Raw genomic sequence first — 15,511 nt, forward strand, 5'->3', positions numbered from 1 at the left:
TCCAACCACTGAGCCACACGGGCCAAGGTTCCATGATTACTTTATAACAAATGACTGGTAAGCTCCAGTGTTAGAAATTTAACTTTCCATTACTTTAGTACTAATAATATCTTTTAGTTTGTAATAAAATATAATTATGACCAGTCCAATAGTCAATTCCTTAAAATGTAAGACAACAGCCAAGCAATTAAATACATTCAATTGCCAACAAATAAAATTTTTTTAAAAAACAGAAAACAAATGGTGAAAATGAAATTAGAATCTTCATACACTGCTAGTGGGAACGTAAAATGGTATAGCCACTTTGGAAAACAGTCTGGCAGTTCCTCAAATGATTATACATAGTGTTGTCATATGACCCAGTAATTCTATTCCTAGTTAAATACTCAAGAGAAGTGAAAATATATGCCCACACTGAAACTTGTACACAAATGTTCACATCAGTATTATTTATAATAACCAAATAGTGGAAAATCCCAATGTCCATACAATGGAATATTATTTAATAAAAAGAAATGAAGTACTAATACATGCCACAACATATATCAACCTTGGAAACATGCTAAATGAAAGCCAGTCACATAAAACCATGTAGTACATGATTCCATTTATATGAAATGTAAATCTATACATGTTCAGAATAGGAAAATCTACAGTCACAGATAGTACACTGGTTGCCCAGGCTTAGGGAGATATGAAGAGTGACTGCTAATGAGTATAGTTTTTTGGGGGTGATAAAAATGTTCTAAAATAAATTGTGATGATGGTTGTACAACTCTGTGAATCTACTATAAACCACTGAATTGTACATTTAAATGGGTGAATTATATGCTATGTGAACTATATTTCAATAAAGCTGTTATTTTTCATTGTTTTAAAAAGGAGAAAGGGAACTCTATCGGTTAAAGAAGGCTTAACCAAATGTAATTGTGAACTTCCTTTTGGATCCTGATTCAAACTAAAAGTATGTCTATGACACAACTGAGTGGATCTGAACTCTGGTGGGATATTAGATAATATTAAGGAATTATTGTTTATTTAGCAAGTGTAAGACTAAAGTCCTTATCTTTTAGGGACTTCAGCATTTAGGGATGAAAGGATATGTTGTCTTGGGTTTACTTTAAAACAATGTAATTGGGGGAAGAGGGGATGAACCCAAGAATTTTCCAAGAGTTCATTCATTTACTGGGTCTTAAAATATAAGCTGGTGTTCAATGGACTAAAGAGGGCAGGAAAAAAGCTGAAAAGAACACTCCAGACATATGACAGTTTCTGTCAATGGCACTGTCAAAGATTACCTTCAGGCAAGAATATGAAATACAGTTGGAAAAGCAAGCAAGAACCAGATTATGAAGGGCCATGTATGCTACACAAAGAATTTTTAATTTTGTGAAAGATGAGCTGGTAGCTTGGACAGGTAAGTTTAGAGCTTTAGAAAGATTACTCTGGTGGCATCACAGACTAAAAGAACATAAGACAGATTAAAGAGGCTATCGTCACAGTCCAAGTGAGTGACAACTGAGTGTGTACTTACATGATGGCAGAGGAGGGGCTGAAAACCAGAGACATGAGGTACTAAAAATAATTGGGTATGTGGAAATAGGAAGCAGAAGTCATCCGCACTGATTTCCAGCTTCTAGGCTTATGTGACTGGGTAGACATTGTCCAATATCCAGGAGAATCAACATAGAAGAGGCTTAGAGAATCCAGTTCAGTGTTTCTTTAGTATAAATAGAATATACTGGTGGAAGTGTCTTAATAGGCAGGCAAAAACTCAAGATTTAGATGTCTTCAAGACATATTTGGTGGCTGGAACAATAGGCCAGGAGAGTCTGTTTTAGCTATTCACAAGGAAGAACTAACTTATTTTAAAAGTTCCCTTCCACCCAGCCGGGCGTGGCTCAGCAGTTCGATTCCCAGTCAGGGCACATGCCGGGGTTCTGGGCCCAATCAATGACTCTATCATCATTGATGTTTCCATATCTCTCTCCCCCTCTCCCTTCCTCTCTCTGAAATCAATAAAGATATATTTTTAAAAACATAAATAAAGTTCCCTTCCTACTCCACCTTGGTAACAATTCATTCAAGGAATATTCATAAACAGAATGGGCAAGATGTAATCTTTTATTTAGACTTTATATATGGGCAGGAATATATGTGTATATATTTGGCTAAATTTTATCAAAAATTATTCTTTAACAAAATGCATGAATGTAGATTATCCAAGCACAAGTACAGCTATAAAATGCACTTTTCTCAAAAAAAAAAAAAAAATCAAAAAAAAAATCTGCACATCTAAAATGCATTTCTAGCCTTTTTTTTTTCTTTTTTTTTAAATTTTTTATTGATTTCAGAAAGAGGAAGGGAGGAGAGAGAGAAACATCAATGATGAGAGTCATTGATCAGCTGCCTCTGCACATCCCTTACTGGGGATCAATCCCGCAACCTGGGCCCTAACCTGGAATCGAACTGTGTGACCTACTGGTTCATGGGTCGACAGTCAATCTCTGAGCCACGCAAGCTGGGCCAGCCAATTCTTAATATTATCTTATAAATGGGGCCATTTTTATTTTCAACAAGATAGTAACCATTGAATTTTTACAACTTGAATTACTATGTATGCTAAGTGAGCCACACAATCTGAATTATTTTCTGGGATTTACCCATCAAATTAAGTATCAGCTGCCCATGCAACAAATATAGCAAAGCACATAACTAAAGAATTATGAAATTTGGAAATCCAAATACAGAATAGATGTAACTATGGCACTGATCTAAAGATGCTGTGAAAGAGGTAAAGAATATCATTCAATAGAATAAACTGAATGAACAACAAAAAAGTTCTAAACTGCTCAAGTTTCCTATGGTGCTTAAATATACTTGGAAAAGTATTAAGGCACTATTGTTTTAAAAGCAGAAACCAATATTGTATTAAGATCTACAACCCCCTCTTATCATCCTTCCACCCCACCACCATCACTTCCAAGGAGTTTTATCATTTCTAATCCCAAGACTAGTTTTCTTAGATTTATATTTCTCAACACTAGCGCCATCCCACTCTCCCCCTTGAACTAATAAGAAAGATGCTCTTAATGTTATTAAAAAAATAATAATAAAAAAAAATCCTTGCCTGGCTGGTGTTGCTCAGCGGTTGAGCATCAACCTATGATCCAGGAGATCACAGTTCAATTCCTGGTCAGGGCACATTCCTGGGTTGTGGGATTGATCTCCAGCAGGGGCCAGGCAGGAAGCGGCCAATAAATGACTCTCTCTCATTGTTTCTCTCTCTCTCTTCCCCCCCTTTTCTCTCTGAAATCAATAAAGATTTAAAAAATAAAAATAAAAAATCCTTCTACAATATGATTTATCATTCTCTAATTCAGTCCAAAAACAAAAAAATTCCAATTTTCCCTGGCCGGTGTGGCTCAGTTGATTGGGCAGCGTCCCATGCACCAAAAGGTTACTGGTTCAATTCCCGGTCAGGGCACATGCCAGGATTGCAGCTTGATCCCCAGTGGGGGGCATGCAGAAGACAGCTAATCAATGTCACACTCTCACATCAATGTTTCTTTCTTCTCCCTTCCCCTAAAAAAAATTAACTATCCTTTAAAAAAAAAAAAAAAAAAGTTCCAGTTTTTCCAGTGATTTGATATAAACTGAAGTCATTATAACAATCTCTCCCCATAATTTGGAAGAGCAGATAATTACTTTGGTGACATTTAAACTTAAATACAAAATAGTTCCTCATAAAATGCTCCATTAATGTGATTTTCTTTTTTTTTAATCCTCACCTGAGGATATGTTTCTATTGATTTTAGAGAGAAAGGGAGAGGGGGAGTGAAGCACCAATGTGAGAGGTTACCTCCTGTATGCACCCTGACCTGGGATTGAACCTGCAACCTGGGTATGTGCCCTGACCAGGAACTGAACTCGAGACCTTTCTGTGTACAGGTCTCACCCCAACTAAGACACACTGACCAGGGCTAATGTGATTTTCTTAAAATTCACTTTTATACTTCCAAATATCATCCTAAGTGGTGAAAGATCTCAGTAGCAGAATAAATAACACAGGCTTTAGGGTCAAACAGTCTAGTATTACAACTTTCTAGCTGAGGACCCCTGGGCAAGTTAAATGAGCCCTATGTGACTCAGTTTTCCTCTACAGTAATGTGTTGCTTAACAATGAAGAAAATGTGCCAGGAGGTGATTTTGTCCTTGTGGGAACATTAGAGTGCGCTTACAGAATCCGAGATTATACAGTGCCCTACACAGGCTATTTGCAGGACTGGAAGTTGCTCTGGGTGTATCAGTGAGTGGTGAGTGAATGGGAAGGCTGACATTATATGACTGTAGACTTTATAAACACTGAACACTTAGGCTACACTAAACTTATTTTTTTAAGTATTTCCTCCCTTGTATAAATTAATTTTAGCTTACTATAACTTTTTTACTTCATAAACTTAATTTTTAAAAAAATTTTTTGACTCTTTTGGACTAACACTTAGCTTTAAACACAAACACATTGTACACCTATACAAAAATATTTTCTTTATATTCTTATTCTATAGGCATTTTTCTTTTTTAATTTTTCTTAAATTTTTTGGTTAAAATCTAAGACACAAGCACACACCACATGCCTACACAGGATCAGGAGTGTCAGTATCACCGTCTTCCACCTCCATAAATTGTCCCACCAGGGGCAATAACACACATGGAAGTGTCATTTCCTGTAACAATGCCTTCTTGTGCAAAGCTTCCCAAAGGACCTGCCTCAGATTCTTCGAGGTGTCGCTCTTTTCAGATATATGTCCATGGTGGTTTGCTTGATTTGTTTATTTATTTTTTATTTTTTTTAAATATATCTTTATTGATTTCAGAGAGAGGAAGGGAGAGGAAGAGAGATAGAAACATCAATGATGAGTCATTGATTGGCTGCAGCCCACAACCCGGGCACGTGCCCTGACCAGGAACCGAACCCCGATCTCCTGAATCCTAGGTCAATGCTCAACCGCTGAGCCACGTCCAGCTGGGCAATTTTTTTTTTTTTTTAAATCATAGATTTGCTAATAAGTGAACATTCCTCTCTATTAATGAAAACCTTCCAGTGTTGGGGTCCATTTTTCAAACTTTTTAAGGAGCTTACTGAGGTCTATAAAAGCTTCTGCTAAACTCTTCACTGTGAATTTTCTTAGGGGTCCTTCTCCTCCTCCTCCTTCTGTAGTTTCCCTTTCTCTTGCTTGTTTTTCTGTTCTAGTTCCAACAAATCCTCACTAGTCAATTCCTCAGGAACTACCTCTAGGAGCTCCTCAATGTCATCCTCTTCCATTCCAGGTTAAAACTGTCTGCCAGTGTCAACCACAGACTTGTTGATTTTTACAACCTCCTCATGCTTAGCAAGTCCTCTGAAGTTATAAACTTCTTGAGAGTCTTCTTCCAGGTGCCATTCATATACTCCTTGGTGACATCACCTCAAGCCCAAGCAAGGTTCCTAATGCAATCATAGATGTTGTAATCCTTCCAGAATTGCATGTTTTCCTCAGTTGCAACCAACAGCCTGGGCAAAGGTCTTCAATAATAGGCTTTAAAGCTGCTCTAATTCCTTAATCCACTGGTTGGATCAAAGAGGTAGTGTTTGGAGGGAGAAACACCACATTGACATTGAGATGAAGATCATCAATAAAAAGATGTCCAGGAGCATTATCAACAATAAGCAACATCTTAAAAGGTATATTATTCTCCAAACAGTACTTGTCCATTTCACTAGCTCAGCAATCCAGGAGGGCATCTTGGAAGAGGAGCTGGGTCATCCATGACTTCTTACTGTTTCTGTAAGAATACTGGCAGTGTGAGCTTATTGATATGCTAAAAGGCCATGGGGTTCTCACTGTGCCATATCACAAAGGGTTTCAATTTGTAATGGGCAACATTGTCCCCAAGTAAAACTGTTCTCCTGTCCTTAAAAGCCTTGAAACCTGGCATGAACTTGGCCTCCTTAGGTGGATGAAAGTCCTTCCAGGCATCTGTTTCCAGAATAGGGAGGTTTCATCCATATTGAATATTTGCTCTGGCAAGTAATTTTCCTCCACAATCAGCACATCTAGAGTTTCCAATAAATCTTCAGTGGCCTTCACATCAGCACTCTCAAACACACCACACTTTTCATTATGTAATGAATAACAATACTTGAATCATTTAAACCACTCACAGCTAGCAATAAATTCAACATCATAGTTTGGTCTGGCCTTTTCCTTCAACATTGCAAACGAACTTTTTGCTTTGCCCATGATCATCATAGTGCTGAGAGGGAGATGTTTCTGTGTCTAGTCTTTAATTCAGCTCACTGGAAGTTTCTCCATGTCTGCTATAGGCCCATCTCGAATTTTTGTTAGTCTCCTTGCCTCTGAAGCAAATCCTGTACAGCTTCCGTCACTTCGTTCTTGTTCTCCAAGATCAAAGCTATGGTGAAATGGGACATGCCTGACTGGTGAGCAATAACCACCACTGATTTTCTACCTTTCTAGTTATTGTTTTTTATTTAATCCTCACCAGAGGATATTTTTTCCATTGCTTTTCAGAGCATGGAAGGGAGAGAAGGAGGAATAGGGGCAGAGAGAGAGAAACATCAATGTGAGAAAGACATATCGACTGGTTGCCTCCCCCACATGCCCCAATCAGGGGCAGGGAGCAAACCTGCAACCCAGGTACATGCCCTTGACTGGGAATCGAACCCACGACCCTTTGGTGCATGGGCTGACACTCTAACCACTGAGCAACACTGGCCAGGACTACCTTCCTAATTTTTAATCACTCTAATTTCATTTTCAGGTCAATGACACAGCACAGCTTCTTAAGGGCAACATTAGTGATTTTGTACACCTGGGGCCATGATGAACAAAAGAGCACAAGATCAAATCAAACACAAGTAAAATGATGCAATAAAGACATATGGTAAACCTACGTTTTTGAGGCTGCTGCAGGTATAGCACAGCATACTGTTTAATAGCAAAAATTTTTTTAATAAGTAGAAAGTATTGTATACTCTACAATAACATGAAATAGTATAATAAATACATAAACCAGTAACAGTTGTTTATTACCATTATCAAGTATTATGTACTGTACATAATTGTATGTACTATACTTTTTATACAACTGGCAGTGCAGGTTTAACCAGCAGCACCACAAACATGTAAGTTATGCATTGTACTATGACATCACTAGACAATAGGAATTTTTCAGGTCTATTATAACCTTATGGAACCACCGCTGTATATGTGGTCTATTGTTAACCAAAATGCTGGTCCTCGAATAAGTTAATTTCATTTAACATTGTTATAACGTTGAAGAGATGCCACAGAAACTTAACTCGTTTATATTAATTAGCTTAAGGTAAAATTGGTTTCGTTATATCATTTCCCTGAAAGTCACAGAACCTATCAAAAACGTTACGTGAGAGTTTACTGTATATAAGATAAGACTAGCCCTAGCCAGTTTGGCTCAGTAGTTAGAGCGTCAACCCACAGAATGAAGGATCCCAGGCTCGATTCCGGCCAAGGACACAAACCTCAGTTGCAGGCTCAATCCCTGGCCCTGGTCAGGGCTCATACAGGAGGCAACCAATTGATGTCTCTCTCACATCGATGTTTCTCTCTCCCTTTCACTATCTCTGAAAAGTAATGGAAAAAATATCCTTAGGTGAGGATTAAAAAAAAAAAAAATTAGAGTAACAGTAATCATACCTCAGGGTGATTCAATAAATGTTAGCTACTAATACCTACATTACTGTGCTAAGGATAGTAGTGTGTATCTGTAATTAGATATATAGCATTCAAAGTTTTAGCATGTTTTAAGTGCTCATTTTACTTACCCTGCCAAAGGGTTCACAGTAGTAATTCAATTTATTATTTGTGTTATAACAAACACATTTTTATATTTGTTATCAAAACAAATCAAGTAAAGGTGTTTAAAGTGGACTATTCATTTTCTATCTTAAAATACATACTACAAAATCTGAATTTTCCAATTCTCATATAGAAGAATATTTACCTAAATAGCAAACCTGGGCAATCTGAACTAAAATTATCTCTTCAATTTAGTATCTACCATTGCATTCACTTTAGAATCAACTTATTTAAAGGTACGTTAAACATAAACTCTGAATAACAATTTGTCCCTGAATAAAGTTGAAATAAATTAATTCTGTATTGACAGAACACATTTAAAGAGGTTCAATCTTACTTGGACATCTATGTAATTGTGAAACAGTCCAAAAGAAGTTCAGGAACATAAAAGAATGAAACCTTTTAAATATTATCTTTCAGCAAAATGAAGTTCTGTAGTCCTAATCTCTGAATTTATAAATCTTCCTCATTGTTATTTTTCCATAACAAGATTAGCAGAGGTGAGCCACTTTTCTTAGATGACTACCTTTACTTCACCTGTCTCGGATAGGTTCTTCAACATTACACTACGAGCCACTAATAAGTTGCAAAGATGGAACAGAACATTTTATGATAATAGACTATATTAATGTTGACAAATGGTCTAACTGGCCTTAAAACTTAAAAGCTTTGCCCAGCCAGACATGGCTCAACGGTTGGGCATCGACCTATGATCCAGGAGACCGAGGTTCGATTCCCGGTCAGGGCACATGCAGGCTCCATCCCCGGTGGAGGGTGTGCAGGAGGCAGCCAATCAGTGACTTTCTCATTATTGATGTTTCTCTCTCTCTTTCTCTCTCTCCCTTCCTCTCTCTGAAATCAATAAAGATATCTGTTTTAAAAAAAAAAAGCTTTGATTTTAATTACCGTTTACAGTTGCATCAGTAACACCTGTACCTCACATCTGTATTTTATTTTTTTAAATGTCTTTATTGATTTCAAAAAGAGAAAGGGAGAGGGATAGAAACATCAATGATTAGAGAGTCATTGATTGGCAGCCTCCTGCACACCCTCCACTGGGGATCAAGCCTGCAACCCAGGCATGCGCCCTGACCAGGAATCGAACCACAATCTCTTGGATCATAGGTTGATGCTCAACCGCTGAGCAACACCAGCAGGGCTCAAATCTGTATTTTAAAGTCTACACAAAGATTTTTAATGAAGAACATTCATAAAAGCTCTAAGGTTACCAATATCCTTATACTTTCCCTTACTATCTATAAGGTAGTGACTCTTCCTATAGTGTTTTGCCTTTGATGAATGTTCAATACTGTTTACTAAGAAAAATCTCTGAAACAGGAATCAACATGCAGCAAAGAATTAAGGCCCAAATCCTATGTTCAAGAATAATCCCTACTGGCGCCCTCGCCTTTCCTATTCCCTTCCTCTTCCCCGCCGCCCCCCAGGCAGGTTACCTTTATATCTTTTCTAAGCTCCAAGCCCCTTCTTTTGCCTCTTTAAGTTGTTTCCTGAGCCCATTTCTTCTACCTTTGTGATTTTTTTTTGTAAATAAGTTTGTATTGATTTTTAGAGAGAGTAAGGGGGGGAGGGGGGGAGAGAGGAGGAGGGAGAGAGGGAGGGAGGGGGGAGGGGGGGAGGGGGAGAGAGAGAGGGAGAGGGAGAGGGAGAGGGAGAGGGAGAGGGAGAGGGAGAGGGAGAGGGAGAGGGAGAGGGAGAGGGAGAGGGGGAGGGAGAGGGGGAGAGAGAGAGAGAAACATCTACAGGATGCCTCCTGCATGCCCCCTACTGGGGATCAACTTCTTGGTGCATGGGTTGATGCTCAACCACTGAGCAATACCAGATGGGCTACCTCTGTGACTTTCTAAATAACCTTTCTCTTATGTCTCTCTGTCTCTCTCTCTGACTCCGTTCCCCCTCCCCACCTTTAAAATCAATAAATAAAAAAAAGAAGAATATTTCAATGCAAAGTTCTTTCACAATTAGGTCACAAGTGCCACCAGCCAGATGGCAACTGTAAGACTTCATGGCTTCTAAGACACATCCCAATTTCAGGGAAGTTAAAAACTAGATAAATATGCATCTTGGAATCAACTTAATATGGTAAAAGCACATTCTCTAAAATACTGAGATGCTATATTCGCCATGGGGGGGACACAGCACTAAAATTACATTTCGTGCCCAAAACCCATTGGACATTAACTGTTTCCATTTACAATGTTGCCTTATTTCACTTTAGTTCAAGTAAAACAATTTCAACTTCCAGAAAAGGTTACAACTAAAAGCTCTAAGAGGTATTCCCAAAGTGAATAAAAAAAAAATTTTTAAAGAAATTTTACTAACTCATCCGACAATTGCTTTTTAACAAATAGTATTACTTTTATAACTTTAAAGTTGTTTTTTAGTTGCCTATCAAGTCTCCTAAAAAAGGGATTCTTAACCCTCTAAAAACGTATAGAAACTAGTTTACATGCGTCTATTTTTTCCAGAGAAAATTCATCAATTTCTCAAAAGGATCCATATACCAAAAAGACTAAAAATCACTTTAAGAGAATTGTTTCAACTACATATTAAGAATTTCGGAGTCATAAAATAGAATATTCTATAATCTGAAGGACATCACTAGCCAAAAATTAAGTTTGGGGTTTGTTTTTTTAGGGGGGGTGGGGTACAGAAAATAGATTCATTTCTTCTAGAACAAATGAAAATAATGCACCCTTTTATTTAAAAATTATTGAAGCGTTTCTTTAATATAAATCAGTGTTAAATCTGATAAAGCAGCTCCTACTAAGGAAAACATGAGTATATAACAAATGCTTTTCTGTTACCAGTTTGTAGAGTTCTATAAAAATGGAACACACCTACATTTTATACCCTCAATCAGATTGAATGAAATCAAAACTACAAAAAGTTCACTGCTACACTGTAAGCTTTATGCATCATTTAAACTTTTATGTTATGCATATTATGAAAGAGGTACTCTCACTTTCTGATCTCTAGACTCACTGCTTTCATGCTATTAGATAATTAATTCAGGAGCTCCAAGGAGGTTCTATACCAAAGCAGCCACACTAAGATCATTAAAGATAGTATTTTTTAAAGGAATGAGGTCAATGTTTTAAAAGTCATCATTAACTTGCCCAGCCAGACGTGCGTGGCTCAGCGGTTAAGCATAGGCCTATGATCCAGGAGATCGAGGTTCGATTCCCAGTCAAGGCACATGCCAGGTTGCAGGCTCGGTCCATAGTGGGGGCTGTGCAGGAGGCAGCCAATCAATGACTCTCATCACTGATGCTTCTCTCTCTCTCTCTCTCTCCCCCTTCCTCTCTGAAATCAATAAAGACATATTTTTTTTTAAAAAAAAAAAAGTCATCAACTGCTGACTTGATCAACAATAGCAAAACTGGAGCAATTTTGGTGTTCTCGGTGTTCTAAGCCATCTACTTTGTGTTTTGTAATGATTGACTCAGAGGAAAAATTCAAAGCAGCAAAGAAATTCACCTGGTAAGTCAATGTGATCAAGAAACTGGACAAAAAGATAGCAAGGCCACAAAAGATTTTACAATAAGCCAAAAACCAGACACAAGAAACTATCTTTGCCTGTCATACATCCATACCGCCCCCCACCAAAGCTAAGATTCACACTGACTCTAGATATGTAAAAAAATAAAATAAAAGCAGGATGAATCAAAAAATTGTAAAACACAGGTCTCACAAGTCTCTAGCACAATAGATGCCACAGTTAAAACAGACTGGAGCCAACTATTTCACGGTGAACAAGATCAATTAAAAGCGTACTAATATGCAAAAGTTAAAGGAGTTACATTATGAAAAAATTTAAAGAGTAGACTGATAGGGCCCTGGCCAGGTAGCACAGTTGATTAGAGCATTGTCCCCATCTGCCAAGGTTTTGGGTTTGATCCCTCATCAGGGCACACAGAAGAATCAACCAATGAATGCATAAATAAGTGAAACAACAAACTGATGTTTCCTTCTCTCTTTTTCTTTCTGGCTCCCCTCCCAAAATCAATAAATAAAATATTAAAATAAAATAAAAAAATGACTGACAGTCCCACTGCCTTCAGAAACTATTATGCAAAACAGAGAAAAGAGTTTAACTTAAAAATAAATTATACTAAGTGTTGAAGGACTATAGTGTGACATAGGCGAATAGTGGTAGAGAAAGCTCTGTGCCAACTTTTAACTGCAGCTGTAGTGGAACACACTAAAAGCCTTGTTTTAAGACAAAAGCAGTGAAATAAAAAACAATGGTTTAAAACTTATCACTAGTGTTAATGGCTCATGACTACAAATTTGCCTGTTCCCAATGAAGGATTCTGGGATAAAAGGCCATATAATAAGGAAAAAAAGTGGAAGAAAATGAAATTGAACAAATTCTCACACAAGCCCTGGCCGGTTTGGCTCAGTGGTTAGAGCGCCGGCCCACGGACTAAAGGGTCCCAGGTTGAATTCCAGCCAAGGGCAGTACCTTGGTTGCAGGCTTGGTCCCCATTGGGGTGCATGTGGGAAGCAACCAATCTTTCAATATGTCTCTCCCACATTGATGTTTCTCTTTCTCTCCCCCTTCCACTCTCTCTCTGAAAAAGCAATGGAAAAAATATCCTTGTGTGAGAATTAAAAAAAAAAAAAATTCTCACACAAGACTAAAACTTAAAACCTGTTTAGGAATTTTCATACATTTTTATGTCACAATTAAAGGTAAAAACACTCAAAGATAAAGAAATGAAACAACAAAATTAGAGATTCTTTTAAAATAGGACTGAAATTAAAAAGCATTTAATTTAAATCAGTGCATGCTACAGGGAATCCTCTTTACATACTACCTATTCCAAACTGAGAGGGCTCTCCACAGTCTTTTCAGTTACTTAAGCAAAAATATTACAATCTGAAAACATGGAATTTTTTAAAAACAAATTCCACTGGAGTTAGGTTATTCTAACTAGTACACATGCACATTTACGTTGACTAGCGATGATACTTTTTTGAAAACAATACTTTTGGAAAATAAACTTTACTCCACTAAATTTGGACAGTAAAGTTTGCTAAATAATGTAATGCTCTGCTAGAAGTTATCATATAAATTCCATTTTTTGCAACTTATTTTTCCAGGATTTATAAATGAAAATTTATACTTGACAAGAGAATGTTCAACTAATAACTTGTATATTTATTTAGTAATTTGAAATGTCTGCATCTGAAAAAGGATAGTGTGTGGTGACCACAAAAGATAAAAGCACACAGTTGGTAAGGGTAGTGCTCTTACGCAGTATTCTAAAAATGTGCTTTTATTAGGTATTCAGTGGCTATCACAATAATGAATATTAAACATTCCCCTATCAATTCTTTACATTTTTCTACAAAGTTGACCCAATTTCAAGCCAGAATTTGAGTCTTCCACATTTAGAAGGACAAAAAAACAAAAGTAATTGGGCAGTCCTAAAAATACACATAACTACATGACTTAAGATACTCATTTAAAACTTTTGCCAAGATAGCACCTCCCTTCAAAACTACGATTGACTCACTGCTCTATTTTACTTAATTTTGGAAATAAAAAAACTACATGGATTCCTAAACACTCATTTCCCTCATCTCTGTACCCACCATTTAAAACGTTCAACCTTCAATTTATGATTCGTCCCTTCAAAATGGTAAGATATTAAAAAATAAAATAGAAAAAACAACCTCAAGAGTTCCAAGTTACCAAACATGGAATTAAAAAAACCCCACCAGATTCAAGAATGTTCTAAAGTCACTGGAAACAATGTGTATGGTCACTACTCAATGAAACCATCTCACCTCAGATGACACTTTTAATCTGTGAGACCACTCATTTGCTAGAGTTAATCACCTGAGCAAAGGGTTTCAATTTCGTCTCACCAAAGTGGGAAACTATCAATCTCCCTACATAATTAAGGTCCACCCTCGGTGGATATTTCTACATGTAGGAACAAAAAACAAAAAAAAAAGCCTGTAAAGTTGGGGGCAGGGTGAGGACAAAGGGCATTTTGAAACACCACAGAAGTAAATAGAGAATGAGGACAGAAGAGAGCTAAATTCAAGTTCCTTCAAGAGGATAAAGGCGAGAAAAAAGCAGGTACCCTTGTTTACCACCCCAAGGTTCCTATTCTTCATTACCGCCCACTGGAATGCAAAGTTGGAACTACCACTCCGCAGAACCCATCAAATCCTCAAAATGTCAGGTCACCAGGCAGCCTCTGGAATGACAGGCTAATACCCCTCCCCCACCCCACCCCCCAAAAAAGAAAGGTCCAATCCCCTAAGTGCAGGTCACTGTGCCCTCTGGGGCAGTTCCAGCCGGCGCAAGGATGGTTCTTCTGATGGGAGAACGAGAGGGGGAAGACAGACCACCTTTTTTCCCTTACACCCTCAGTTGAGGAAACAAAACAAAACAAAGACAGCCCTCCTCCTCCCCGGGTCGTCACTATCGTACCCAGAGAGGCTTTCTTATTTCCCGGTGCAGTCTGGCCTCCCGCCCCCGCCCCCAGGACAAAGAAAAGGCACTGGGTGAGCAAGGCCTTCCTGCCTCCACGGGTGGGGGGAGGGGGCTGCGGAGGTGAGGAGCCCCCTCCGCTCACCAGCACTCACACTCTTGGCCCAGAAAACAGCCGAAAGCGGCGGGGACCGGAGGCCTCGGTGGAGGAAGCCTGGTCTGGGAAGGGCTGGGAGTACCTTGAAGTAGCCTCCTTCGTAGAGGGTGTTGGGGGGTCCGAAGATGGCAACCTCCCAGTTGTAGAGGTCGGACTCATCCACCAGGGTGATCCGGAAGCCCTCCACTGGTTCCTCCTGCAGGGATTTCAGCTCCAGCATCAGGGCCTTCTGCGAGCTGGTCATCTGCTGCTGGGCCATCGCGGCGGCGGCGGCAGCGCCGGGCCGGGGCCCCCGTCCTCACGCACCGGCCGAGCCAGACGAGGCCCCTCCCCTCGGCTCGCCCTCGGGCCGGGCCGCACCGGGCCCCTGTCTTCACACACCCGGCGGGCCGGACCAGGCCCAAGACGGCCCGTGGGCCGGCCCGGGTCCTCCTCACACACGACGCGATCCGGGCCGGGCCCTTCTCCTCACACTCGGGCCAGGTGGGGTAAAGGGTTGAGGGAGTTAGGGGAATTCACTCCCGGTCCCGGGCCTCCCCCCCCCCGGACGGAGCCTTAACTTGGGGGGGGAGGAGAAAAGGTGGAAGCGGAGAAAGGCGGCGGAGGGCCGGCGATGATGAGGGGAGGGGGCCAAGCCGGCCCGGGAGCGCCGCGCTCGCTCGCCCTCTCGTTCTTCTCAGGGGCCGCCGGGACCGGAGGGCGCGCGGGGCCGAAGGGCGGGGGGAGCGCAGCGCGCGGGGGTCTCGCGGCGGCGGCGGCGCGGGGGAGGGGGGCGGCGGCGGAGGCGGCGGAGGAGGTGGTGGTGAAGGGAGAGCGCCTCTCGCCGCGGGAGCGACGGAGCCCAGAAGAAGGAGGGAGGGAGAGATGGAGGAGGGGCGCGCGCCAGGAGGGGGGCAGCTCTCGGCTAGTGGCTGCCCGACGCGCGTGCGCGTGCGCGCGCCCCTCCCTCCTCCGCCCTCCTCGTCGTAGTCGTCGTCCTCC

The 15,511-nt window shown here is 40.2% G+C and overlaps 1 protein-coding gene across 1 annotated transcript in view; it reads right to left on the bottom strand.

Moving 5' to 3' along the window:
• Positions 1-15,396, bottom strand: part of UBE2R2 (ubiquitin conjugating enzyme E2 R2) — an 80,723-nt gene extending 65,327 nt beyond the window's left edge. Inside the window, exon 1 of the mRNA XM_081151417.1 lies at positions 14,613-15,396. Within this exon, the coding sequence (XP_081007543.1) occupies positions 14,613-14,789 (177 nt within the window). The 5' untranslated portion in view covers positions 14,790-15,396. The remainder of the gene's footprint in view (positions 1-14,612) is intronic.
• Between the last annotated feature and the right edge of the window lie 115 nt (positions 15,397-15,511).

Source organism: Miniopterus schreibersii (assembly GCF_964146895.1).
Source record: "Miniopterus schreibersii genome assembly, chromosome: 11".
NCBI classification, from domain to species: domain Eukaryota; kingdom Metazoa; phylum Chordata; class Mammalia; order Chiroptera; family Miniopteridae; genus Miniopterus; species Miniopterus schreibersii.